This window comes from Somniosus microcephalus, chromosome 4, assembly GCF_052327205.1.
Source record: "Somniosus microcephalus isolate GS21.2 chromosome 4, FLI_Smic_1.0, whole genome shotgun sequence".
Taxonomy (NCBI): Eukaryota; Metazoa; Chordata; class Chondrichthyes; order Squaliformes; family Somniosidae; genus Somniosus; species Somniosus microcephalus.
In genome coordinates, this window is record NC_140990.1 from 338,484,431 (window position 1) to 338,510,361 (window position 25,931).

A 25,931-nucleotide genomic window follows, 5' to 3' on the forward strand; every position below is an offset into this window, starting at 1 on the left:
TGCAAAATAAGATACATTGCTGTATTAATTAATTATAAGTTAGTCTCTCAGGAGGCTTCCTGACTCGGTCCGGATAACGCCTCGGGGGTGTAGTAGTTTCTGGTGGTGTAGTAGGTTCTTCTGGCAAGGCTGATTCGGCTTGAATGCCAGTGTCGGGTTCATCGGGTTCCAGTCTCACCGGATCGGAGGTAGATATGGGTATATCTACTTCATCGTTAGATGTATAGAGTGGTGGTGTAGGTTGTCCCTTTTCGGATGACTTGATGATTTGGTCAGCATGGCGTCTTATTATGCTTTCTCCGATGTCCACGGTATACATCAGTGGTCCTAGTCGTGTGCAGATAGTTCCAGGCTGCCATTTCTCGGTACGGTAGTCCCGGGCCAAAACCGGTTGGCCTATCTGGAAGGTCCTAGTTGGCTTTTCATTCATGCCCTGAAACTGCCGGTTCTCCACGTCCCTTCGGATGTTGGGCTTGACCAAATCCAGCCGGCATCTTAGGTTTCTATTGTAGAACATCATGGCGGGAGTTTGGTTAGTAACCATATGTGTTGCATTCCTATATGCAAATAAGAAGTTATCCACCTTGTGCTGAAGTTTTATGTCTTCATTGCTCATGGCCTTTATGGCCTTCTTGAAGGTCTGGACAAACCTTTCAGCCAATCCATTGGTGGCGGGATGGTATGGGGCGGAGGTGTAGTGCTTTACCCCATTGTTCTTTAAGAACTTTCTGAATTCTTCGGACACAAATTGCGGTCCATTATCAGAACATATCTGTTCCGGCAGCCCATTCCTGGCAAATATGGTCCTTAATACTGTGATGGTTTTTTCCGTGGTGGTGGAGGACATCTTTATTACCTCCGGCCACTTGGAGTGTGCATCAACTGCGATTAGAAACATTGAGTCCATAAATGGACCAGCAAAGTCGATGTGCACCCTTTACCAGGGAGATGAGGGCCACTCCCGTGGATGTAGAGGGGCTTGTGGTGGAGCGTTTTGGACCTTCTGGCATCCTAGGCAGCTCTTGGTCATTTCTTCGATGTCTCCATCGATACCTGGCCACCATACAAACGCCCTAGCTAGGTTCTTCATTTTCACTCCACCCAGATGCCCCTCGTGAAGCTCCTTTAGCACTTTATCCTGGAGTTTGGGTGGAATCACCACTCTGGATCCACACATCAAGGTTCCTCGGCACACTGACAGCTGTTCTCTTCTTTGCGAGAATGCTGGCAACAGTGGCTCGCCATGTGCTGGCCATCCCTTCACTGTTAAATCGTAGACCCGTGAGAGAGTAGGGTCATTTCTTGTCTCCCTTTCAATGGCAGAATTTGTCACCGGTAGACATTCCACTATGGTAGAGTGGAATATCTCTACTGGGTCTACTGTAGGTGCCTCTTCTATCGTTGGCAACGGTAGGCGCGATAAGCCGTCAGCATTCCCATGCTGTTTTGACCCTTTGTATTCAATGTTGTATTGGTGTGCCCCTAGAAAAAGGGACCACCTCTGTAGTCTTTGTGCCGTCATAATGGGGACACCTTTTTTAGGGTTGAATATGGAGATGAGGGGTTGATGGTCAGTCAGCAAGGTAAATTTTTGTCCGTGTAGGTAATGGTTGAATTTCTTCACTCCCCATACCAGGCTGAGTGCTTCCCTGTCTATTTGGGCATAGTTACGCTCAGCTGAGTTTAATGAGCGTGACGCAAAAGCTATCGGCCGTTCTGAGCCATCAGGGAATCTATGGGATAATACCGCTCCTATGCCGTAAGGGGATGCATCGCACGCCAGTCTGATTGGTAGTGATGGGTTGTAATGAGCCAAAACTTTCTCGGATGTGATTAAGTCTTTACATTTATGGAAGGCACGTTTACAGTCTTCGTTCCATTTCCAAATCACTCCTGTCTGTAGAAGATCATTAAGAGGGTGTAGAATAGTTGATAAGTTCGGTAAAAATTTATGATAGTAATTTATTAATCCCAGGAATGACCTGAATTGTGAAACATTTTCAGGTGCTGGGGCTTTTATAACTGCTTCAATTTTTTCAGGTGACTTATGCAACCCTTCCTTATTAATTATGTGGCCACAATATGATATCTGATTTTGGAAAAATTCGCACTTGGGGCGATTTGCTCGTAGGCCCCGTTCTTTCAGCCTAGTGAGCACCTGCTCCAAATTGGCAAGGTGCTCGTTGTCGTTTTCTCCTGTTATAAGGATGTCGTCTAGGTAGCATTGAGTCCCCGGAATCCCTTGCAGGACTTGCTCCATAGCTCTTTGCCAGATAGCTGGAGCTGATGCTACTCCAAAAACCAGTCGATTGTACTGGTACAGGCCTTTGTGTGTGTTTATTGTGAGATACTTTTTAGAGGTCTCCTCAACCTCCATCTGTAGATATGCCTGTGCCAAGTCAATTTTTGTGAAACGTTTCCCTCCGGATAGTGAGGCGAAAATATCTTCTATCCTCGGAAGAGGATACTGTACCGTGTGAAGGACCGGGTTTACAGTCACCTTAAAGTCCCCACAGATGCGAATTTTTCTCTGTTCCTCAGAGTTATTTTTCAATGCTTTTTTCATGACTGGAACGATGGGTGTTGCCCATTCGCTCCAATCTACTTTGGATAATACGCCTGCCTTTTCCAAATTCTTCAGCTCTGCCTCGACTGCCGGACGTATTGCGTATGGCACCGGTCTTGCCTTAAAAATTTTTGGAATTGCTGTATCTTCCACTTTTATTGAGGCGGTGATGCCTTTCAAGGTTCCTAGTTTCTCTTGAAACACTTCTTTGGCGTTGGCCAAGATGTCTTTTAATCGTTCAGGTATGATGTCATCATTGTTTTTTTCCTTACTGGTCACCGTCAGTGCCTGAATGGAGTGCCAGTCTAAACGTATCTTCCTTATCCATTCACGTCCCAACAACGGTGGACCACCATCTTGTAGAATGTATAAATACAACTTTTGTATTTCTTTGCCGTTGTATACCACAGGCACCCTTATTTTTCCTTTGGGGTAGACTTTCTGCCCCGTATATGTTTTTAAGATAATGGATGTGTCTTTTAGAGGTATATGCGAAAATAGCCTCTCGTAATCTCGTCGATTTATCACGGTTAGAGCTGATCCTGTATCTAGCTCCATTTTAACTGGGGACCCTGCTATTGTGAGGGTAACCCAAATGGTTTGGTAATCTTCATTGGCAATTACATTGTGTAATTTGAGAGAGCTTAGTCTCTTGTTCCCAGAGTCGCTATCGCTCTTCTGGTCTTTGGAGCTACTGTCCGTCATCATTTGTACCTTTCTGTGCTTTTCCTTATTGATTCTTTTCCCGTTAGTGGATTTTTTATTTTCAGATCGGCATACACGTGGAATGTGTCCTATCTTTCCGCATCGCTTGCATGCTTTTTCTTTGAACCAGCAATCCCTCTGGTCATGGTTGGATCTGCCGCATCGATAACATTTCTTGAAACCCCGTGTCATTTCATGGGTGCCGAAGTCCTGTGGCCTTTGCTTTATCTTTGCCACTCCTATTGCACTGAAAGCCTTGTCCAGTGTTGAATCTTTTCTAGAAGATACCTTCTTTTGTGTTTCTACACTTAGGGGATCGCAGATGAATTTGTCTTGCAGAGAATCTGCCAGTCCTGCCTCGAATTGGCAGTGTAGGGTATCAACAATCTCTTCAAAATTCTTGTCCATCGGTTCGGCTGGAGTGATTAAGTTGCGTAACAGCTTGTATGTTTCTGCGCCCATTAGATCCAGAAGAACTGAAGCTTTTTTTTCATCTTCTATTCCATTTGCGGTGCAAAACACCTCCACTCTTTCTACATATGTGGTCCAATCCTCTATCTTGTTATCAAAAACATCAATATTGCCAAAGTTAGGCTTTGTTTCGTTATCAAAAGCATCAATATTGCCAGACTTAGGCATTTCAAAAAAAAGATATGGCGCTTCCCGCGCTTTTTTTTTCTCTGTAGCAACGATATGGCGCTTCCCGCGCTTCCCCGCCACTGCTACCGATAACAACGCTGTTTTACTGTGGTTTCCGTTTATTCACTGTTGGAGACTCATTCCCGACGGAGGTCTAAATGCTGACCTGCTTGCCGCGCCGGCCGTCTCCCGAGTGCACCCTCCCAGTCCGTTATTGCTTGCCTCCGATTTCGCTGCTTGCCTCAGCTGTAGAGCCCGCCGCTGGAGCCCCAGCCTGACGCCCAGGAAGGATTAGCGCAGTACCTGTCACCAGCTTGGCCAGCTGGTGAAACCACAGTTTCTCTTACTTCCTTGAGTCTTCTGGACGCTGGAGGAATCGATGTCCTTGAGGTGCTGCCGAATTGCAGGTAAGTCCGTTTCCACTTCGTCGCCACTGTAGTGTCCGTGTGTAGATAAAGACACTGAAGACAGGAGTTGGTTCATAGGTATTTACTAAGCAAGTCTGCAGGGGGGGGGTCTAAAGGATATACACAATACACAGGCTTATATAGCCCAAGTGGCAATTACTGGCATTACGCACACCTGGGGCTCTTAAAGGCACATACACCACCATTGCTCTTAAAGGCACATACACCACAATTATGTTCTTGGCCCAACTAGGAAGGAGGCATTGCTGGGGAATGAGGTGGGCCAGGTCGACCAAGTGTCTGTGGGAGAACACTTGGGTACGAGTGATCATCGTATCATAAGATTTAGATTAGCAATGGAGAGGAGCAAGGAACAATCTAGAGTGGAACTTCAAAACTGGAATAGGGCTAACTTCGATGGGATGTGAAAGGAGCAAGCCAGGGTAAATGGAACCAAAGACTCTGTAACAGAACAATGGGTGATCTTTAAGGAGGAGATGTTCCAAGTACAGGCTAGGTACATTCCAACAAGAGAGAAGCGTAAGGGAACCAAAGCAAGGGCTCCTTGGATGACGAGGGAGATAGAGAAGATGATGAAACAAAAAAAGAGGGTGTATGATGAATGTCAGGTGAATTCTTCAAGGGAGAACCAGACCAAATACAATAAGTTGAGAGGGGATGTGAAGATGAAAATAAGATTGGCAAAGAGAGAATATGAGAGTAGAATGGCAGTTAACATAAAAGGGAACCCAAAAATCTTATACCAGCATGTAAACAGTAAGTGGGTAGTAAGAGGCGGGGTGGGGCCTATTCGAGACAAAGAAGGTGATATATGCTTAGAGGCGCAGGGCAAGGCTAGAATACTCAATGAGTACTTTGTATCGGTGTTTACTAAGGAGGTGGATGCTGACAAACTATCGGTAGAAGTGGAAAAGGTAGAAGCAATGGAAGGGGTGAAAATTGATGGACAGGATGCACTAGAAAGGCTGGGTATGCTTAGAGTGGACAAGTCGCCTGGTTCAGATGGCTTGCATCCCAAACTGCTAAGGGAATTGGGGGAGGAGATAGCGGAAGGGCTTGCCATAATTTTCCAATCTTCCCTAGATGCGGGGGAGGTGCCTGAAGATTGAAAAGTGGCAAATGTGACGCCATTGTTTAAGAAAGGGTGTAAGGATAGAAGGCTGGTTAACAAAATTGAGGTTCATGGAATAGGTGGGTCAATGGCAGCTTGGATAAGGGATTGGTTTAAGGACAGAAAACAGCGAGTTGTGATAAATGGCTGTTTTTCAGACTGGAGGATGGTAGACAGTGGTGTTCCCCAAGGGTCAGTGCTGGGGCCACTGTTTTTTTTGATATATATAAATGACCTGGATATTGGAATATAGAGTAGAAGTTCTAAATTTGCCGATGACGCCAAACTTGGAGGTGTGGCAAACAGTGAGGATGATACCAATTGACAGCAACAGGACATAGAAAGACTAGCAGAATGGGCAGACAAGTGGTGGATGGAATTTAATACAGAGAAGTGTGAGCTGATGCAATTTGGCAGAAGGAACAGGGAGAGGCAATATACACTTAATGGCACAGTTTTAAAGAGTGTGCTGGGACAGAGGGACCTGGGAGTTAATGTGCATCGGTCCCTGAAGGTGGCGGGACATATTGAGAGAGTGGTTAACAAAGCATATGGGATCTTGGGCTTCATAAATAGAGGTATTGAGTACAAAAGTAGAGAAGTTATGCTGAACCTTTATAAAGCGCTGGTTAGTCCACAACTGGAGTATTGCGTCCAGTTCTGGTCACCACACTTGAGGAAGGATGTGAAGGCCCTCGAGAGGGTGCAGAGGAGATTTATCAGAATGGTTCCGGGGATGGGGGATCTTAGCTACAAGGACAGGTTGGAGAAGCTGGATTTGTTTTCATTAGAGCAAAGGAGGTTGCGGGGTGATTTGATAGAGGTGTACAAGATTATGACTGGTTTGCATAGGCTAGACGGGGAAAGGCTGTTCCCACTAATTGATGGTACAAGGACTAGGGGACACAGATTTAAGGTTTTGGGCAAGAGATACAGGGGGGACGTGAGGAAAAACTTTTTTACGCAGCGAGTGGTGAGGACCTGGAACTCGCTGCCGACGGAAGTGGTGGAAGCGGAGACACTCAATGTTTTCAAGGGGAGACTGGATAGGCACTTGAGGGAAATAAACTTGCCGGGCTACGGGGATAGAGCGGGGGAATAGGACTGACTGGATCGCTCTACAGAGTGCCGGCACGGACTCGATGGGCCGAATGGCCTCCTTCTGTGCCGTTATGACTCTATATGACTGGGAAAGATCCAATGCAATCCATCTCGCTGGTCCCAAGGTTCAAAGCATCCCGTCTCACACGCTCACACCCCTTAATAACCTCTTTCACCAAAGCAGGGCAGGGTAGTGGTTCTGTTACTGGACTGGTAATCCAGGGAACATGAGTTCAACCCCCACCGTGGGCACGTTGAGAATTTGAAGTCAGTTTATTTTAAATCTGGAAATAAAATGCCGGTCTCGGTAAAAGTGACCATGAAGCTGCTGGATTACCATAAAAACCCAACTGGTTCACTGCTGTCCTTTAGTGAAGGAAATCTGCCGTCCTTACCCAGTCTGGGCCTATACGTGACTCCTGTCCCACACCAATGTGGTTGAGTTTTAACTGCCCTCTGAAATGGCCTCGTAAGTCATTCCGTTGTAGCAAACCACCCAGTGGTTCCAGAAGAAGGCCCACCACCATCTCTCAGAGCATCGAGGGCAATAAATCCCAGCCTTCCCGCGACGCCCACATCCCAAGAATGAGTTTACAAGTAAAACTATTCAGCTCTGTCTTTAATTTCGCGGCACTATATAGGAATGTAGGAGCCTTAAGTATATATAGTAACAGGAGTCGGCCTCTCGAGCCTCCTCTGCGATTCGAGTAGATCATGGCGCCTTAGCTCAATATCCCTTGACACCCTTGGCCTAACTAAAGTCAAGCGATCTCAGTCTTGAAAGTTGTCTGTTGTGCGTTGTCCCGGTCCTCTGTGCGAGCTTGTTTAATCTGAATCAGTTCACCTGAGTTTGAGCCCGTGCTCTGTGGCTACATTGAACAGTTTATTGTGCGCAGGCTTCTATAAAAAAATGGACCCTCCACGTTTCCTGCAGCTCGGAGTGGGGACACGCCCAGGGCGTTACCACTTTAAGACTGCCGCCGCTTTAACCGTCGCTGCCTGGATGTGAGGCTGCTATTAAGGGAACGTTTCAAAAGGCTGACGTTTGGAGAGGAAGTAGAACCCATAATAGTTTTCAGAAAGGAAGTGGATAAATATTTGAAGAAGAAAAATTTAAAAGGGCAATGGGGGAAAAGGGCAGGGGAATGGGAGTAAGTGGGTAGCTCTGTCCGAGAACCAGCACAAGCACAGTGGGCCGAAAAGATTCCTATCGTGGTGCAAAATTCCAAGTTTCATTCATTTCTGTTGGGGCCAGCTTGGCGCAATCGGTAGCACTCTCACCTCTGGGCCGAATGTTCCAGCTTCAAGCCCCACTTGAACTCTCAGTCCAGGCCGGCACTCCATTGCTTGTACTGAGGGAGTGCTGCGCTGTCGGAGGAGGAAAGTTGGACATCCCGTATCACTGTTGGAAGAAGAGCAGGGCGTTCTCTTGGTGTCCTGGCCAGCACATAAATCACTGCTGGAGTATTGTGTCCAATTCTGGGCACCGCACTTTAGGAAGGATGTCAAGGCCTTGGAGAGGGTGCGGAGGAGACTTACTAGACTGGTCCCAGGGATGAAGGACTTCAGTTATGTGGACAGACTGGAGAAGCTGGGATTGTTCTCCTTAGAGCAGAGAAGATTAAGGGGAGATTGAATAGAGGGTTCAAAATTACGAGGGGTTTTGATGGAGTAAATAAGGAGAAACTGTCTCCATTGGCAGGCGGGTCGGTAACCAGAGGACACAGATTTAAGGTAATCGGTAAAATAACTAGGGGGCGATGAGAATTTTTTTTTACGCAGCGAGTTGTTGTGATCTGAAATGCGCTGCCTGAAAGCTGATTCAATAGTAACTTTCAAAAGGGAGTTGGCTAAAAACTTGAAAAGGAGAAATTTGCAGGGCTACGAGGAAAGAGCGGGGGAGTGGGACTAATTGAATAGCTCATTCAAAGAGCCGGCACAGGCACGCTGGGCCGAATGGCCTCCTTCTCTGGTGTACGATTCGATTCCTGCCTCACCCAATACTACCCAGAAAAAAACCACACTTTGTGGGTGGTTACAGGCACAGAGCAGCTGCTCCAGTCTCTGCATTCCAAAAACACACTCATTGCCTGGGATGAGCTTTCAGATGTTTTACTTTTAATTGTGTCAAACTTACAAACCTCTGTGACCCTTTCCCAAGGCCTTTAACCTGCATCAATCATTGTAGTGGGATGATATTAGTAACTACTTCTGCATCATAACTAGTTTAGCTTTTAGTGGGAAAAGAAGTCTGCGCCAGCTCCCACTGTGTGACTAAATAATTCTCGAGGGTTAGAGTCATAGGCCTAGAAATTCAGTATAGCCACTTTTGGGGCGGTAAAGTCGGGCGGCCGCTAAAGTTTGCGCCCGGCGCAAAGTCGCGCCCCCTTCGCCGATATTCAGTCGCATCGCCCCAAGAGATTGCTGCTGCGCAAAAACAGGCGATGCACGACTATCTTTAGGCGCTAAGCCGGCGGTGCTGAGCGATACCCCCGAGGCCGGGCGCAGCGCAGGTGCGGCGAGTTCTTGATTGACGGCAGACACTCTGGCGCCGGTCATCTCTTAAAGGGGGAGGGTGGATTTGTTTGCCTGCCACGCCCTGCACACTGAAGCCCTCAACCTAGGCCTGACCACTTCAGCTTCACCTGTACAACGCCCAGGACTATGGAGAAGGCCAGGGAGAGAGCGCAGCGCTTCAGTGATGGTGACCTGAGGCTGCTGGTTGGCGGAGTGGAGCGCAAGCGCCATGTTTTGTTCCCAGAAGGTGGCAAGAGGCCGCTGCCCAGCGCTTACCGGAAAGCCTGGAGGGAGGTGTCCAACAGGGTGTCTTCCAACAGCGTGGTTGCCAGGACTCCTGTGCAATGCCGGAAGAAGTTCAACGACCTCACTCGGGTTGTCAGGGTGAGTACCCTTTCCAGTGTCCTCCTGATCCTTGCATGTGCACCTCACATTATGGGCAAAGGGACCTGAAAGCCCTAATGGCCAGCCCTCATCCAGCAGCTATGGGACTGGCATGAAAATCAATTGCACATTCAGCACTTTACACACTGTCCAAGCTATTCGCCATGGGAGGCATTGCAGACAAGATCAGGGCTACACACTGTACTAGCTATTCGACCATGGGAGGCATTGCAGACAAGATCAGGGCTACACACTGTCCAAGCTATTCGACCATGGGAGGCATTGCAGACAAGATCAGGGCTACACACTGTACTAGCTATTCGACCATGGGAGGCAGTGCAGACAAGATCAGGGCTACACACTGTACTTAGAGGCCGTCCTTTCTCTTGCAGGCCAAGGTTGCGCACAACCGGCGCAACCAAACTGAGACCGGGGGAGGCCGTCCTGACCTCAAAGAGCTCTCCGACCTCGACCAGCGTGTGGAGCGCATTATGGGAGGCCGGCTGATTGGCCCCGTCGCCACTGGAGATGCCGACCCTGTTCTGGACACCAATGGTAAGGGCATCACCTTTTGGACCTCTCTCGTTCCACTTGCGCATCAGATCAGCATCCTTTGCCACTGTCCGACCAATGCGGTGAATGGCACCACTCATGCCTCCCTCGCTGCCGCCCTGTCCTCACTCTAAAGCTACTTTTGTGCCTTCCTGCTTTCAGATGGTGAATCGCCAGGTGAGGAGGCGGGCCCTCAAGCTGCCACTGTCAGCCCTTCGGAAGACGAGGAGGAGGAAGAGGAAGCCGGCCCATCAGTGCCACCCTCAGCCGTGCCAGCCCATGGCGATGTAGGGGACACGTCTTCCCTGGAGGGGAGCCGGGGGGAAGGGTCGGAGGAGAGTGAAGCTCCGGGGCCCAGCAGCCTGCAGCAACGCGGGAGGGGTGGGGAAGCTCGGCAGCCTTCTCCCCGGAGGGTGAGTGCGGCCTCCAGTCCTGCAACGGTGAGCGCAGAGGAGGTGCGCCTCCTAGAGGAAATGGCCGTCCAGGCTGAGCGCAGGCACACTGAGCTCATGGCTGCAGTGGGAAGGATGCCTGACTCCATAGAGTCACTGGCAAGGAGTGTGCAGGAATTCGGGGCAGCACAGGCCAGGAGTCTGCAACAATTCAGTGCAGCACAGGACAGGAGTCTGGAACAGTTCAATGCAGCACAGGCCAGGAGTCTGCAGGACATCAATGCAGCACAGGCCAGGAGTCTGCAGGACATCGCGGCAGCACAGGCCAGGAGTCTGCAGGACTTCGCGGCAGCACAGTCGGCTTCTAGCCAAGTGCTCAGTCGTGCCGTCCATTCACTGGCTGGTGTGATGCGGACACAGACCAGGGCCACACGGGCACTAACTGCTGCCACCCTCGCTGGATCAGCCAGGCATCGCCAGGGCACTCGCCGCGCAGCAGCAGCCCAGCAGTCTGTCCTTCAGCTGTTTGCTGCACATGCTGCAGTGCTGGCCCGTGCGAGTGCCAATGTGTCAGGCGACCAGCGAGCACCTGCGATCTGCCAGGTTGCCACCATTCCTGCAGCCGACACTGCCACGCCGCCATTGCAGCTGCCAGGAGCTGCTGGACACAGTGCTGCCGCCCAGCCAGAGTTGGAGCAGTCAGCAGCCGGCCACTCCAAGGCCGGAGCTGGTGCAGGCCGACCCCCAAGGGCAACTGCCGTCTCGCCATCTGCCCCTCAGCAGCCTTCCCCCAGCCTTGCTGCAGCCACTGGGCTCCCATTGAGGAGGAGCAGCAGGGCGGGCAGGGGCCAGGCAAGGATGCGCAAGGCATCGCCCTCGCAGGGCAAAAAGTAGAGGTATGCACAAATGCTTGGTGCTTGTTGGAAGGCCGACACTGGTGCAGTTGTTTTTGTGTAAGGCCGAGACTGGTGTCTATCTTTATTTGTGTAAGGCCGAGACTGGTGTCTTTCTTTCTTTTTGTAAGGCCGAGACTGGTAGTTTTGTGTTTTTGGAGGGGGCTTCTCCACATGAGCATGTAATGTGGGAAGGGCAGAGGTTTTCAATAAATTTTTGCTCTTAAATTGCAGTGTCCATGGTTTTTTGGTTAAGTCCTGGTTGCCCTGCTCGGCTGAGGGCTTGTGGAGCGGCTACATTCATCTGCTGACATTGGCACAAGCCAGTCCCTGAGAGGGGGCCTAGAACCGACGTTCAATAAGCCGGCGACGGGCGGCCCTTGCACTTTGTGCCTCCCTCCTGTGCTGGTCCTCCTGCTCCTCCTCCTGAGGTGGTCCTCCAATCTGTGGTGGCAGTGGCTGAGTCCTGCGGATAGCCAGGTTGTGCAGCATGCAGCAAACGACCACGAAATGGGAGACTCGCTCCGGAGAATACTGCAGGGCTCCACCGGAACGATCGAGACAGCGGAACCGTTGCTTCAGGACGCCGATTGTTTGTTCGATGATGTTCCTGGTCGCTTGATGGCTCTCGTTGTATCGCTCTTCAGCAGGGGTGCTGGGTGCACAGAGCGGGGTCATCAGCCAGGTACACAAAGGATAGCCTTTGTCCCCGATAAGCCATCCTCGTGGGCGAGGCTGTGCCTGGAACATGTCTGCCACAGAAGTCTGTTGCAGGATGAAGGCATCGTGGCTGCTGCCTGGAAAGCGGACATTGACAGCTAGGATGAGCTGCCTGTGGTCACACACCAGCTGTACGTTCAGCGAATGGTAGCCCTTCCGGTTGCGGTAATCCTCGGCATTCTCCAGAGGTGCCCGCAAAGCCACATGCGTGCAGTCAATGGCGCCCTGCACCATGGGGAAGCCCGCGAATGCTGCAAAGCCCATTGCACGCTGTTGCTGCTTGTCAAGGGCCATGGAGAAGGAGATGAACTGACGTCTCCTTTGGAAAAGGGCATTGGTGACCTGGCGGATGCAGCAATGCACGGCGAACTGGGAGATGTTGGCAATGTCCCCAGTAGCGGATTGGAAGGAGCCGGTGGCATAAAAGTTGAGAGCCACCTTCACTGCCACCGACAGAGACGTCCTGCTCCTCAGCTGTGGCTGCAGATCAACGGCAAGCAGCTGGCAGATCTCTGTGACCACGTCCCTTCTGAATCGCAGCCTCCGAACACACTGCTCCTCAGACATGTTGAGATAGGAGAACTGCTGGCGGTATACCCTGGCTGGGTAAGGCCTCCTTTGCCAACGCCTGTTGCCCCCTCTCCGTCTAGCCAGGGCTGCCACTCTCTCACGGCGTCTGTGAGCCCTTTGGATGTAATTGAGAAAGCCAGCGTTGACACCCATTGCAGCCCCCATAATATGCTGGCAAACAATGAGATGTCAATGAAGGCAAAAACTTTTTGAAAGCTGTGGCCTGAAGCCAGAAGTACCTGTCCGAGTGCTGGGCCAAAGCAGAAAGCTATCTACCTTGGTCTCTCTCCAAAGATCCGTTTCGCAAGAAGGTGTGCTGCAATATGGCAGCCTTTTATATTGCAGGATGAGTGCCCTTTAATTTGCGCCCCCCGCGCCCCGCATCGGCTGATCACCGTTCCACTTAACAGTCGCTAGGGGCGCCAGGCGCACAATGGGGCGGCGCGACTGAAGTTCCGGTTGGGGGCGCACAAAGGGCGTTGCATGAGGAAATGACGTCATGATCTGCGCGTGCAGCTGAGCGTGCGCAAAGACTTTGCGCCGGCGCTAAATCTCTAGTGAAGTTGGGGCGAGGCGCAGTTCGCGCTGCGCCCGGGCGCTACCCGCCTAGCGCCCGACATCTACTCCTCCTAAGGCGCTAATGGCTGGCGCAACCAACTGAATTTCTAGGCCATAGAGTCATACAGCACAGAAAGAGGCCCTTCGGCCCATCGTGTCCGCGCCGGCCATCAAGCCCTGTCTAATCTAATCCCATTTTCCAGCACTTGGTCCGTAGCCTTGTATGCTATGGCATTTCAAGTGCTCATCCAAATGCTTCTTGAGTGTTGTGAGGGTTCCTGCCTCTACCACCCTTTCAGGCAGTGAGTTCCAGATTCCAACCACCCTCTGGGTGAAAAAGTTTTTCCTCAAATCCCCTCTAATCCTGCCCCTTACCTTGAAACTATGCCCCCTGGTTATTGACCCCTCTACTAAGGGGAAAAGTTCCTGTCTATCTACCCTAGCTATGCCCCTCATAATTTTGTACACCTCAATCAGGTCCCCCCTCAGCCTTTTCTGCTCCAAGGAAAACAACCCCAGCCTGTCCAGTCTCTCTTCATAGCTGAAGTGCTCCAGCCCAGGTAACATCCTGGTGAATCTCCTCTGCACCCTCTCCAATGCAATCACATCCTTCCTATAGTGTGGCGACCAGAACTGCACACAGTATTCCAGCTGTGGCCTAACTAACGTTTTGTGCAGATCCATCATAACCTCCCTGCTCTTATATTCTATGCCTCGGCTAATGAAGGCAAGTATCCCATATGCCTTTTTAACCACCTTATCTACCTGTCCTGCTGCCTTCAGGGATCTCTGTACATGCACACCAAGGTCCCTCTGCTCCTCTGTCTTTCCTAGGGTCCTACCATTCATTGTGTATTCCCTTGCCTTGTTAGTCCTCCCAAAATGCATCACCTCACACTTTTCAGGGTTAAAATCCATTTGCCACTGTTCTGCCCATCTAACCATCCCCTCTATATCGTCCTGTAGCCTGAGGCTTCCCTCCTCGCTATTTACCACTCCACCAATTTTCGTGTCATCTGTGAACTTACTGATCATACCTCCTACATTCATATCTAAATCATTAATGTACACTACAAACAGCAAAGGACCCAGCACCGATCCCTGCGGTACACCACTGGACACGGGCTTCCAGTCACATAAACAACCTTCGAACATCACCCTCTGCCTCCTGCCACTAAGCCAATTTTGGATCCAATGGGCTCTTAGCTTCTTGACCAGTCTCCCATGCGGGACTTTGTCAAAAGCCTTACTGAAGTCCATGTAGACTACATCAACTGCACTACCCTCATCCACACATCTAGTCACCCAATTCACAATTCACAATTCAAATCGCTTTATTGGCATGATAAGTTACATCTTATGTTGCCAAAGCATCAAAATACATTTATGGTTTACCACATAAACGCAGTTCTATTCATACAGTGTATAAACAGGTATATCCCTGAGTGTATAAATATACATTCGCATTGTTTATATATATTCTTTTCTTAGTTTACTGGTTGGCTCTCTGTTCATGGCAAGCTGTAACATAGCGTGCCGCCAGTGTTATACAGCTTCTCTCCTCTCCCAGTAGGAATGGGAGTTTTTGGTTGTCATTCAGATTTCTGAAATCAGGGCACCCTCTCAAAATTCAATCAAATTGGTCAGACATGATCTCCCCCTGACAAAGCCATGCTGACTATCCCTGATTAACCCTTGCCTCTCCAAGTGGAAACTAATTTTGTCCCTCAGAATTTTTTCCAATAATTTCCCTACCACTGATGTTCGGCTCACTGGCCTGTAACTCCCTGGTTTACCCCTACTACCTTTCTTGAACAATGGTACTACGTTAGCTGTTCTCCAGTCCTCTGGTACCTCCCCTGTGGCCAGAGAGGTTCTGAAAATTTGTGTCAGAGCCCCTGCAATCTCCTCCCTTGCCTCACACAGCAGCCTGGGATACATCCTGTCGGGGCCTGGGGATTTATCCACTTTTAAGCCTGCTAAAACCACTAGTACCTCCTCGCTCTCAATACTAATTTGTTCAAGTATATCACAATCCCCCTGCCTGATTTCTATGCCTACATCGCCCTTCTCCACAGTGAACACAGATGCAAAATATTCATTTAAAACCTCACCGACATCTTCCGGCTCTACACACAGATTGCCACTTTGGTCCCTAATGGGCCCTACTCTTTCCCTGGTTATCCTCTTGCCCTTAATATACTTATAAAACACCTTGGGATTTTCCTTTATTTTGCCCGCCAGTGTTTTTTCATGCCCCCTCTTCGCTCTCCTGCACTTTCTATACTCCTCTAGGGCTTCCACTGTTTTCAGTCCTTAGTATCTGCCAAAAGCCTCCCTTTTTTTCCAAATCCATTCTTGTATATCCCTTGACATCCTGGGTTTGTTGGTCCCACCCTTGACCTTTACGGGAACATGTTGGCGTTGTACTCTCTCTATTTCCTTTCTGAAAGACTCCCACTGCTCTGATGTGGATTTTCCTACAAGTAGCTGATCCCAGTCCACTTTGGCCAGACCCTGCCTTATCATTAAAATCGGCCTTCCCCCAATTTAGAACCTTTATTTCCAGTCCAGCTTTGCCCTTTTCCACGACTACCTTAAATCTCACCAAATTATGGTCACTGTCACAAAAATGCTCTCCTACTGACACATCTACCACTTGCCCGGCCACATTCCCTAGAATTAGGTCCAGTACCGCCCCCTCTCTTGTAGGACTTTCTACATGCTGGCTCAAAAAGCTCTCCTGGATGCACTTTAAGAATTCCGGTCCTCTAAGCCTTTCACACTCTGACTATCCCAGTTAATATTGGGGAAGTTGAAATCCCCTACTATTATTACCGTATTATTTCTACACTTCTCTGAGATTTGCCAACATATCTGTTCCTCTATCTCCCCCTGACTGTTTGGGGACCGAAAGTACACTCCCAGCAAAGTGCTTGCCCCCTTTTTGTTTTTAAGTTCTACCCATATGGCCTCATTAGAGGAACCTGCTAAGATATCATCCCTCCTTACAGCAGTAATTGACTCCTTGATTAATATTGCGACACACTCTCTTTTACACCCCCCTCTGTCTCGCCTGAAGATTCTATATCCCGGAATATTGAGCTGCCAGTCCTGCCCCTCCCTCAACCATGTCTCTGTGACAGCAACAATATCATACTCCCATGTGTTCATCAACACCTTCAATTCATCTGCCTTACTTGCAAGACTCCTTGCATTAAAATAAATGCCATCCAGCCTTGCCATACTCCCTTGTGCCGTTACATATTTGCTCTGCCTTCCAGGCTGACTTGTTTTTTCCTCTATATTTGGCAGTGCATCATCCCCTACTATAGCTCCACTCCATATCCCATCCCCCTGCCAAGTTAGTTTAACCCCTCCACAACAGTACTAGCAAACCTCCCCGCAAGGATGTTGGTCCCGTTCCGGTTCAGGTGCAACCCGTCCGACTTGTACAGGTCCCACCTTCCCCAGAAGCAGACCCAGTGATCCAGGAAACTAAAGCCCTCCCTCCTACACCAACTACTTAGCCATGCATTCATCTGCTCTATCCTCCTATTCCTATACTCACTAGCACGTGGCATCGGGAGTAATCCAGAGATTACAACCTTTTGAGGTCCTGCTTTTTAATCTGCTACCTAGCTCCCTAAATTCTTGTTGCAGGACCTCATCCCTCTTTCTACCCATGTCGTTGGTACCAATGTGATCCACGACCTCTGACTGTTTGCTCTCCCCCTTCAGAATGCCCTGCAGCCGTTCAGTGACATCCTTGACCCTGGCACCAGGGAGGCAACAAACCATCCTGGAGTCACGTCTGCGGCCACAGAAACGTCTATCTGTTCCCCTTACGATAGAATCCCCTATCACTATTGCTCTCCCACTCTGTTTCCTCCCCTCCTGTGCAGCTGAGCCACTCGCAGTGCCACAGACTTGGCTCTTGCTGCATTCCCCTGAGAAACCATCTCCCCAACAGTATCCAAAACGGAAAATCTGTTGGAAAGGGAGATGGACCCAGGGGACTCCTGCACTACCTTCCTAGTTCTTTTACTCTGTCTGGCGGTCACCCATTTCCTGTCTGCCTATGCACTCTTTACCTGCGGTGTGACCACCTCGTTAAACGTGCTAACCACGAAGATCTCAGCTTCGCGGATGCTCCACAGTGACTCCAACCGCAGCTCCAGCTCCGAAACGCGGATTTCGAGTAGCTGCAGCTGAAGACACTTCCTGCACATGTGTTTGCCCTGGACACCGAAAGTGTCCCTGACTTCCCACATAGCACAGGAGGGGCACTCCACGCTGCCGAGCTGCCCTGCCATGTCCTACCCTTAATTTACTCCCTTTAAATGAAAGAATATTAAATACTCTTAGGGACCTTACTTCCCTTTAAACACTACTTACTCTAGTTCTAGTGTGACATAATAGTTTATCTCCCTTCTATAATGGTGAGTGTAGCAGTGGGAAGATCGGGTGACTTTGGACCTATGGTTCCCAACGCGCTCTCATAGGAACAGGAGGAGGCCATTCAGCCCCTCGAGCCCGTTCCGCCATTCAATGAGATTATGGCTGATCTACGACCTAACTCCACGTACCCGCCTTTGACACTTAATACCTTTGGTTAACAGAAAGCTATCAATCTCCGGTTTAAAATTAACAATTGAGCTCGCATCAATTGCCGTTTGCGGAAGAGAGTTCCAAACTTCTACCACCCTTTGTGTGTAGAAGTGCTTCCTGTATAAGTAGGTCTGGCTCTAATTTTTAGGCTATGCCCCCTAGTCCTAGACTCCCCAACCAGCGGAAATAGTTTCTCTCTCTCTACCCTATCTGATCCCCTTAATATCCTGAGAACTTCACTCTAATCACCCCTTAACCTTCTGAATTCCAGGGAATACAACTTTAGTTTGTGTAATCTCTCCTCGTAATTTAGCCCCTGGAGTCCGGGTATCGTTCTGGTAAATCAGTGCTGGGGGTTTTCTTTGCTAATTGATAGAGATTGATTGTCATGATTAGTCGAAAACTCCTATTATTGTTTATCATGCACCTACTTCGGAGGCACAGTAAATAGTGGAGAAGGGAGCAGAAAGTTGCAAAGGGACATTGAGAGATCGAGCGAGTGGGCAAAACTGTGGCAGAGGGAGTTCAATGTCGGGGAGTGTGACTCTTTGGACACAAGAAAAATAAATCTGAGTATTTTCTAAATGGTGAGAAGCTGGGAACTGTGTAGGAGCAGCGAGATTTAGGGGTCCATGTACAGAAATCACTAAAAGCCAGTGGGCAGGTACATGAAGTAATCTTGTATTAAAAGGCTGATCGAATGTTGGCCTTTGGCTCGAGGGGGCTGGAATACGAAGGGGTTGAAGTTATGTTCCAGTTGTACAGAACTCTGGTCAGACCCCATCTGGACACTGCGTTCAGTTCAGGGCCCCGCACCTTAGGAAGGGTATATTGGCCTTGGAGGGAGCGCAACACAGATTCTGGAGCTAAAAGAGTTAAATTATGAGGACAGGTTGCATAGACTGGGCTTGTGTTCCCTCGAGTTTAGAAGATTAAGGGGTGTTTAAGATGATTAAAGGAGTTGATAGGGTCGAGAGAGAGAAACTATTTCCTCTGGTCAGTGGGGGAGTCCCGGTTACACGGCCACAGGTGCAGGAACCCCGGTTACACGGCCACAGGTGCAGGAACCCCGGTTACACGGCCACAGGTGCAGGAACCCCGGTTACACGGCCACAGGTGCAGGAACCCCGGTTACACGGCCACAGGTGCAGGAACCCCGGTTACACGGCCACAGGTGCAGGAGTCCCGGTTACACGGCCACAGGTGCAGGAACCCCGGTTACACGGCCACAGATCCAGGAGTCCCGGTTACACAGCCACAGGTGCAGGAACCCCGGTTACACGGCCACAGGTGCAGGAACCCCGGTTACACGGCCACAGGTGCAGGAACCCCGGTTACACGGCCACAGGTGCAGGAACCCCGGTTACACGGCCACAGGTGCAGGAACCCCGGTTACACGGCCACAGGTGCAGGAACCCCGGTTACACGGCCACAGGTGCAGGAACCCCGGTTACACGGCCACAGGTGCAGGAGTCCCAGTTACACGGCCACAGGTGCAGGAACCCCGGTTACACGGCCACAGATCCAGGAGTCCCGGTTACACGGCCACAGGTGCAGGAACCCCAGTTACACGGCCACAGGTGCAGGAACCCCGGTTACACGGCCACAGGTGCAGGAACCCCGGTTACACGGCCACAGGTGCAGGAACCCCGGTTACACGGCCACAGATCCAGGAGTCCCGGTTACACGGCCACAGGTGCAGGAACCCCGGTTACACGGCCACAGGTGCAGGAACCCCGGTTACACGGCCACTAATATAAAGTAAAACTTACCTGAACCTACTCCTGAATTTTGCCGGTTAACAGAGATTTCCGGATTTAGGTGCCGGTTAAAAGAGAGTTTCCTGCCGATGGATCGTAGACTCTCTTCGTCTATCAATTCCTAAGTTCCTCTAATCACTTTCCCCAACCTTACCCCTACCCACCTAGTGATGCTACTACCTCCCCCCTCCCCCCGTGCCATTGCAGACACACAGCATTTTAAATGGACCACTGCCGCCAGCATTTATGGAGCAGGTGCAATGGGGTGAGGACTAGGTAATTCCCTCAGTAAGCTGCTCGGAGAGATTTTATCTCTTCGCCCTGTTGCCCTAAATGTCTGCTGAATACCAGCTGACGGGGAGTGCGGTTCACAGGCACATTGAGGATGTCGAAACCCATGACGGGCAGGAAATGATCACACTTAAGCCGGTACGCGTTAACATTGTGCGATCAGCTTCTTTTGCTGCATTTAATCCACCCCCTCAAATTTCCCTCCCTGCCAGTGACAGGCTTGTACCCACCCACCCACAGGCTTCTGATTCAGGGGCTCCGTCCGAAACACTAACATAGGAACAGGACGAGGCCATTCAGCCCCTCGAGCCTGTTCCACTATTATATTAGATCCAGGCTGATCTGTACCTCGACTCCATTTACCTGCCCTTGCTCCCTAGCCCTCGCTACCCTGACCCAACCAAAATCTCTCCGTCTCAGCCTTGATCATTTCAATTGAGCCCCAGCACCCACAGCCCTTTGTGGGAGGGAGTGCCAGATTTCCTCTACCCTTTGTGTGGGAAAAGTGCTTCCTGATTTCCCTCCTTTATGGCTTAGCTCTAATGTTTAGGTTACCCCCCTTGTTCTGCACTCCCCCCACCAGTGGAAATAATTTCTGTATTTACCCTAGCAAATCCCTTTATCATTTTGCACCCCCAGCACCCTCCCAAAAGGCCGATACGCCCTTCCTGAGGTGCGGTGCCCAGAACTGTACACAGTCGCTGCAGGATGGGGTCTGACCAAGGCTCTGTATAGCTTGAAGCGTTCTGTCCTCCCCTTTGTATTCCCGCCCTCTTGTGATAAAGGCCACATTCCATTAGCCGCCTTCATTATTTTTTGTACCTGTGCACTGGCTTTTAGTGACTTGTGCAAAATCTCGTTGCTCCTCCACGGCTCCCAGCGTTTAGAAAATATTCCGATTTGTCACTCTTGCATCCAAAGTGGATGACCTCACACTTCCCCACCTGCCACAACTTTTCCCCCTCACTTTACACTAACCGGTCTCTTTTCCAGAAGCTGGTTATTCCCTGCTGTGTATTCTCAGCGTTTTCTGTTTATCGTTCATATTTCCCACATTCCCAATTTTTCTTGATGTAACTCTGTGGTTTCTTTTCCCCCCGACAGGGAGGCATCTGTGATCGTCACTGCTTCAGGAGACCGGACAGTGAAAGTCTTCTACCTACAGCGGCCGGAGCGGTAGACCGAGCTTTGTCGCATTTAATCGCCCTCGCCCCCCCCCCGCTGTCCCCACCTCACAGGCTGGGTTGCTGCAGCACCTTGTGTGACCTGGACTGTGCTGTGAAACAGGGACTATCCTTTCTGATTATGACTCACTTTTTGTAAAAAAAAAAATTAAAATGTCTGAATTTTTTGCTTTTAGTTTAAAAAAATGTGTTGGGACAGAGGCAGGAACGAAACGATAAACAGCCTGGTGTAGTTGTTGAAGGAGGTTCGATCTGTACCACCATCTGGGACTCTCGGCACTGGTCCACATAGATAGAAAGAAGTGTAGAGGGAGCTTTACTCTGTATCAAACCCCCTGTACCTGCCCTGGGAGTGTTTGATGGGACAGTGTAGAGGGAGCTTTACTCTGTATCTAACCCCGTGCTGTACCTGCCCTGGGAGTGTTTGATGGGACAGTGTAGAGGGAGCTTTACTCTGTATCTAACCCATGCTGTACCTGCCCTGGGAGTGTTTGATGGGACAGTGTAAAGGGAGCTTTACTCTGTATCTAACCCCATGCTGTTCCTGCCCTGGGAGTGTTTGATGGGACAGTGTAGAGGGAGCTTTACTCTGTATCTAACCCCGTGCTGTACCTGCCCTGGGAGTGTTTGATGGGACAGTGTAGAGGGAGCTTTACTCTGTATCTAACCCATGCTGTACCTGCCCTGGGAGTGCTTGATGGGACAGTGTAAAGGGAGCTTTACTCTGTATCTAACCCCATGCTGTTCCTGCCCTGGGAGTGTTTGATGGGACAGTGTAGAGGGAGCTTTGCTCTGTATCTAACCCCGTGCTGTTCCTGCCCTGGGAGTGTTTGATGGGACAGTGTAGAGGGAGCTTTGCTCTGTATCTAACCCATGTTGTACCTGCCTTGGGAGTGTTTGATGGGACAGTGTAGAGGGAGCTTTACTCTGTATCTAACCCATGCTGTACCTGCCCTGGGATTGTTTGATGGGACAGTGTAGAGGGAGCTTTACTCTGTTTCTAACCTGTGCTGTACCTGCCCTGGGAGCGTTTGATTGGACAGTGTAGAGGGAACGTTACTCTGTATCTAACCCCGTGCTGTACCTGCCCTGGGAGTGTTTGATGGGACAGTGTAGAGGGAGCTTTACTCTGTATCTAACCTGTGCTGTACCTGCCCTGGGAGTGTTTGATGGGACAGTGTAGAGGGAGCTTTACTCTGTATCTAACCCGTGCTGTACCTGCCCTGGGAGTGTTTGATGGGACAGTGTAGAGGGAGCTTTACTCTGTATCTAACCCATGCTGTACCTGCCCCTGGAGTGTTTGATGGGACAGTGTAGAGGGAGCTTTACTCTGTATCTAACCCGTGCTGTACCTGCCCTGGGAGTGTTTGATGGGACAGTGTAGAGGGAGCTTTACTCTGTATCTAACACGTGCTGTACCTGCCCTGGGCATGTTTGCCAGTGACTCTGGACTCTATTCAGGGCAAAATATTAATGCCAGTGATCAGTACATAAAAAATATTACAAAAGAGTAATTTTTTTAAACTCTTTTTAACCGAGTAACTGCGATTAGTAATGTGAAAATGACCTTTGACCCACCATGTCGGGTGCAGTGTGTGGACGCCCCAGTATGGTGTGTGTGGGAGAATTTAGTTGTAGCTTTATTTGCTGTCGGGAGAGGTTGCTGAGCAGAGAGCAGGTCGTGCCATCCGCACCCTTCACCAAAACAGGGCGCGGGGAAATGGACGGGTGGATCACGATTGGCTCCTCCTGCTGCTGTCCGCCCCCGGCACTCAAATCTTCGTCACGTTTTCACTTTCCCTGTTGCCCCTCCCAAAACAATTAGCCGCTTGATGTACTTGTAAAGGAAAGGTTTGCAGGGCTCTGGGGAAAGAGCAGAGGAATAGGACTAATTATACAGCTCTTTCAAAGAGCCGGCATAGGCACGATGGGCCGAATGGTCTCCTCCTGTGCGGTAAGACTCTGTGATTCGTTGCCCAATGTTGGGTTGCGGGGTGCGAGGCGGTGTTTCTGCACTCCTTGCGATTCCCCCAGTGCGGATCTCCCAGTTGAAGTGGGTGTGCGAGGAATGCTGGTGGAAGTGGGGATTCAAGCAGTCAGGGTTGGGAAATCGGCGAATGGCAGATCGTGTTCCAGCAGCCAATCAACAACAACTTGTATTTATATGGCGTCTTTAGCGTAGTAACACGTCCCGAGGCACTTCACGGGAGCGATTATCAAACAAAATTTGACACCGAGCCACATAAGGAGATACTGGCACAGGTCAGTCAGTGGTAGGTTTTAAGCAGCGTCTTAAAGGAGGAGAGAGAGGCGGAGAGGTTTGGGGAGCGAGTTCCAGAGCTCAGGGCCCAGGCAGCTGAAGGCACGGCTGCCAATGGGGGAGCGATTAAAATCAAGCGTGTGCAAGAGGCCAGAAATGTCAAGGCAATGCAATTGGGGGGCTACTGGATTACATTGACGGAATAAGTCGAATTATCCATTTTATTGCATGCCGATTCTGAGATTTGCACTGTTGCTGGATGATTAACTTCTGCAGATCCATCTATTTTTCCATGAAAACTAATGACTGTGCTAATTTACCATGTTTTCTCCATACTGATTGTTCTCTGGGTCTGGAGGGTTGACGGCAGGGCAGTGGAAACCCCTTCGATCTGTGTGTTGACTAACGCCAAGGGCGATGGAACAGCCCATTCCCGATACATCACCGTGCCCTGACCTTTCATATCTTACTAAGTAACTACAATTCTGTTGGAATGTTTCTGGCCTTTACAGGTGTGATTTGAATTGAGATTTAAAACTTTTCAAAGACTCTATGCCCCTGAATTTGCGGTCGGTATGCTGGGGAACTGTCAGAGTATGCCATCGTACCGCCTTTGGAACTGACCGCAACTTCAGGATTTGGCAGATGCTGTTGATGATAACTCTGAAACTGCTCCCCGCCCCCCCCCCCCCCCCCCTTCCACACAGAGCCGGCAATCAGTGAAATCTCGTAAATCATTGAAACGGACAAACTTCAGCTCTTCCACAGTAATTACACTGTTAAATTCCCCACTAAAAATTAGACCCAAAGGGATTCGGTGTAACTGGGGTTTTAACAGCGTATTGACTGCTAAACAAATGTTAAGGGCCTGGAAAACTAATTTTAATTTTGTGCAGTGTGAAATTTGTCCATTTTAATAAAAGATTAACATTTTTAAGAAACTTTAAAAAAAAGTGTTAAATTTGTTTTTAAGTTTGTGCAGGTTTACCTTTTCCCCGTGTGAGAGTCCCAATCTTTCTTTTGCGTTCATAGTCATAGAGTCATAGGCCTAGAAATTCGGTATAGCCGCGTTTGGGGCGCTAGTCCTGGCGATGCGCAAAGTTTAGCACCAGGCGCAATTTAGCACCACCTAGCGCAATATTGGGTTGCAGCGCCCCTAAAGGTGATTGCGGCGCTAAATCAGGCGCTGCACACTACTCTTAAGGCGCTAACCCGGCGGCGCAAACCAATTTTGCGGCAGCGGGGCGCAGCAAAGGTGCTGTCAATAATCACTTTCCCTGAGACACACTGGCGCCGGCCAGCTCTTAAAGGGGCAGGTCAATTGGCATCACCAGACACACTCACTGCCTTGTAGGCCTTCAAAGCGGTGGGAGCCTACCTGTGGCGCACCAGCCTAGCAAGACATGGAAAGGGTGAGGCAGAGGGCGGAACGCCTCACTGATGGGGCATTGGATGCTTTGGTTGGCGCAGTGGAATCAAGGCCAAGGAAGATGGTCGGAATGTGATTTATGCTTTGAACAGTCTCCCGGGTGTGAGAGGCAGTTATGTGTCAGTATATTAGTTTTGCTTTCTGTTGCCATAGCTTTCTCATGTTTGAAGGAACCACATTTTGTGTAATGAAACACTTTCTTCATTTACAATGGCCATGCCTGCTATTTACATGCATCTTGCCCTTCACAGGCTTGGGGGTATCAGACCGGTTCCATTCCTGTTCTTGGAATGGCAGCAAGCATTCCGTGAGAGGGGCCTAGAAGCTACTTCTGATCAGCCTCTGACGCGCAGCCTGAGAAGAGCCGCTCGCGTAGAAGTTCAGGCCAGCAGGCATCTTCTCAGACACCGACAGAGATGTCCTGCACCTTATCTGAGGCTGCAGATCTGGCTGAAGCAGCTGGCACAGCTCAGTCACCACCTCCTTTCTAAATCGCAGCCTTCTGACACACTGCTCCTCCGGCATGTTCATGTAGGAAAACTGCTGTCGGAAAACCCTGCCAGCATAAGGTCTGCTGTGGCAACGTCTGTTGGCCCTCCTCCGTCTGGCCATGCCCGCCCCCCTCTCCCAGCGTCTCAGTGCCCTTTCCAGATGATTCAGCAGCAGGACGTTCCCCTCCAATGCAGCCCCCATAGTAAGTGCCCACAGGAAGGTTCCCTGTTGTCAAGGCTCACCAACAGCAAGGTGATGGTCAGAAGGCTGAAGATCATCTGCCTGCGCTGGCTCAGTGGTCAAATGGCTCTCAGTGTGCAGCTCAGCAACTCTTTGTAGCTCTCGAGGAAGTTGTGCTCCAAAAATGGCTGCCACTTTTAAACCACACCAGTCCCCTTTAAATAACGCTCCTCCAGCCCGAGAGCGACTTGGTAAGGCCCAGGTAAGCTGTCACTATTGGCGCCAGGCGCAACAGAGGGGGGCGCCACTGAATTTCCGGTCCAGGGTGCCCAAAAGGCGTTGCACACTCAAATGACGTCATAATCAGCCTGCGCCCGTGAGCGGGCGCTAAGATTTAGCGCCGGCGCTAAATGCATGCTCAATATGGGGCGAGGCGCCCTGCGCCCACCCGGAAATTGGCTAGCGCCCCACTTCTTGGCCTCTTTAGGCGTTAATCGGTGACGCTAACAACCGAATTTCTCCCCCATAAAGTCATACAGCACAGAAAGAGGCCCTTTGGCCCATCGTGTCCACGCCGGCCATCAAGCC

At 50.1% G+C, this 25,931-nt stretch overlaps 1 protein-coding gene across 1 annotated transcript in view; it reads left to right on the forward strand.

Annotated features, from left to right (window-relative positions):
- Positions 1 to 21,149, forward strand: part of aamp (angio-associated, migratory cell protein) — a 53,007-nt gene extending 31,858 nt beyond the window's left edge. Inside the window, exon 11 of the mRNA XM_085986943.1 lies at positions 20,903 to 21,149. Coding sequence (XP_085843069.1) covers positions 20,903 to 20,978 — 76 coding nt within the window. The 3' untranslated portion in view covers positions 20,979 to 21,149. The remainder of the gene's footprint in view (positions 1 to 20,902) is intronic.
- The last annotated feature ends 4,782 nt before the right edge of the window (positions 21,150 to 25,931 follow it).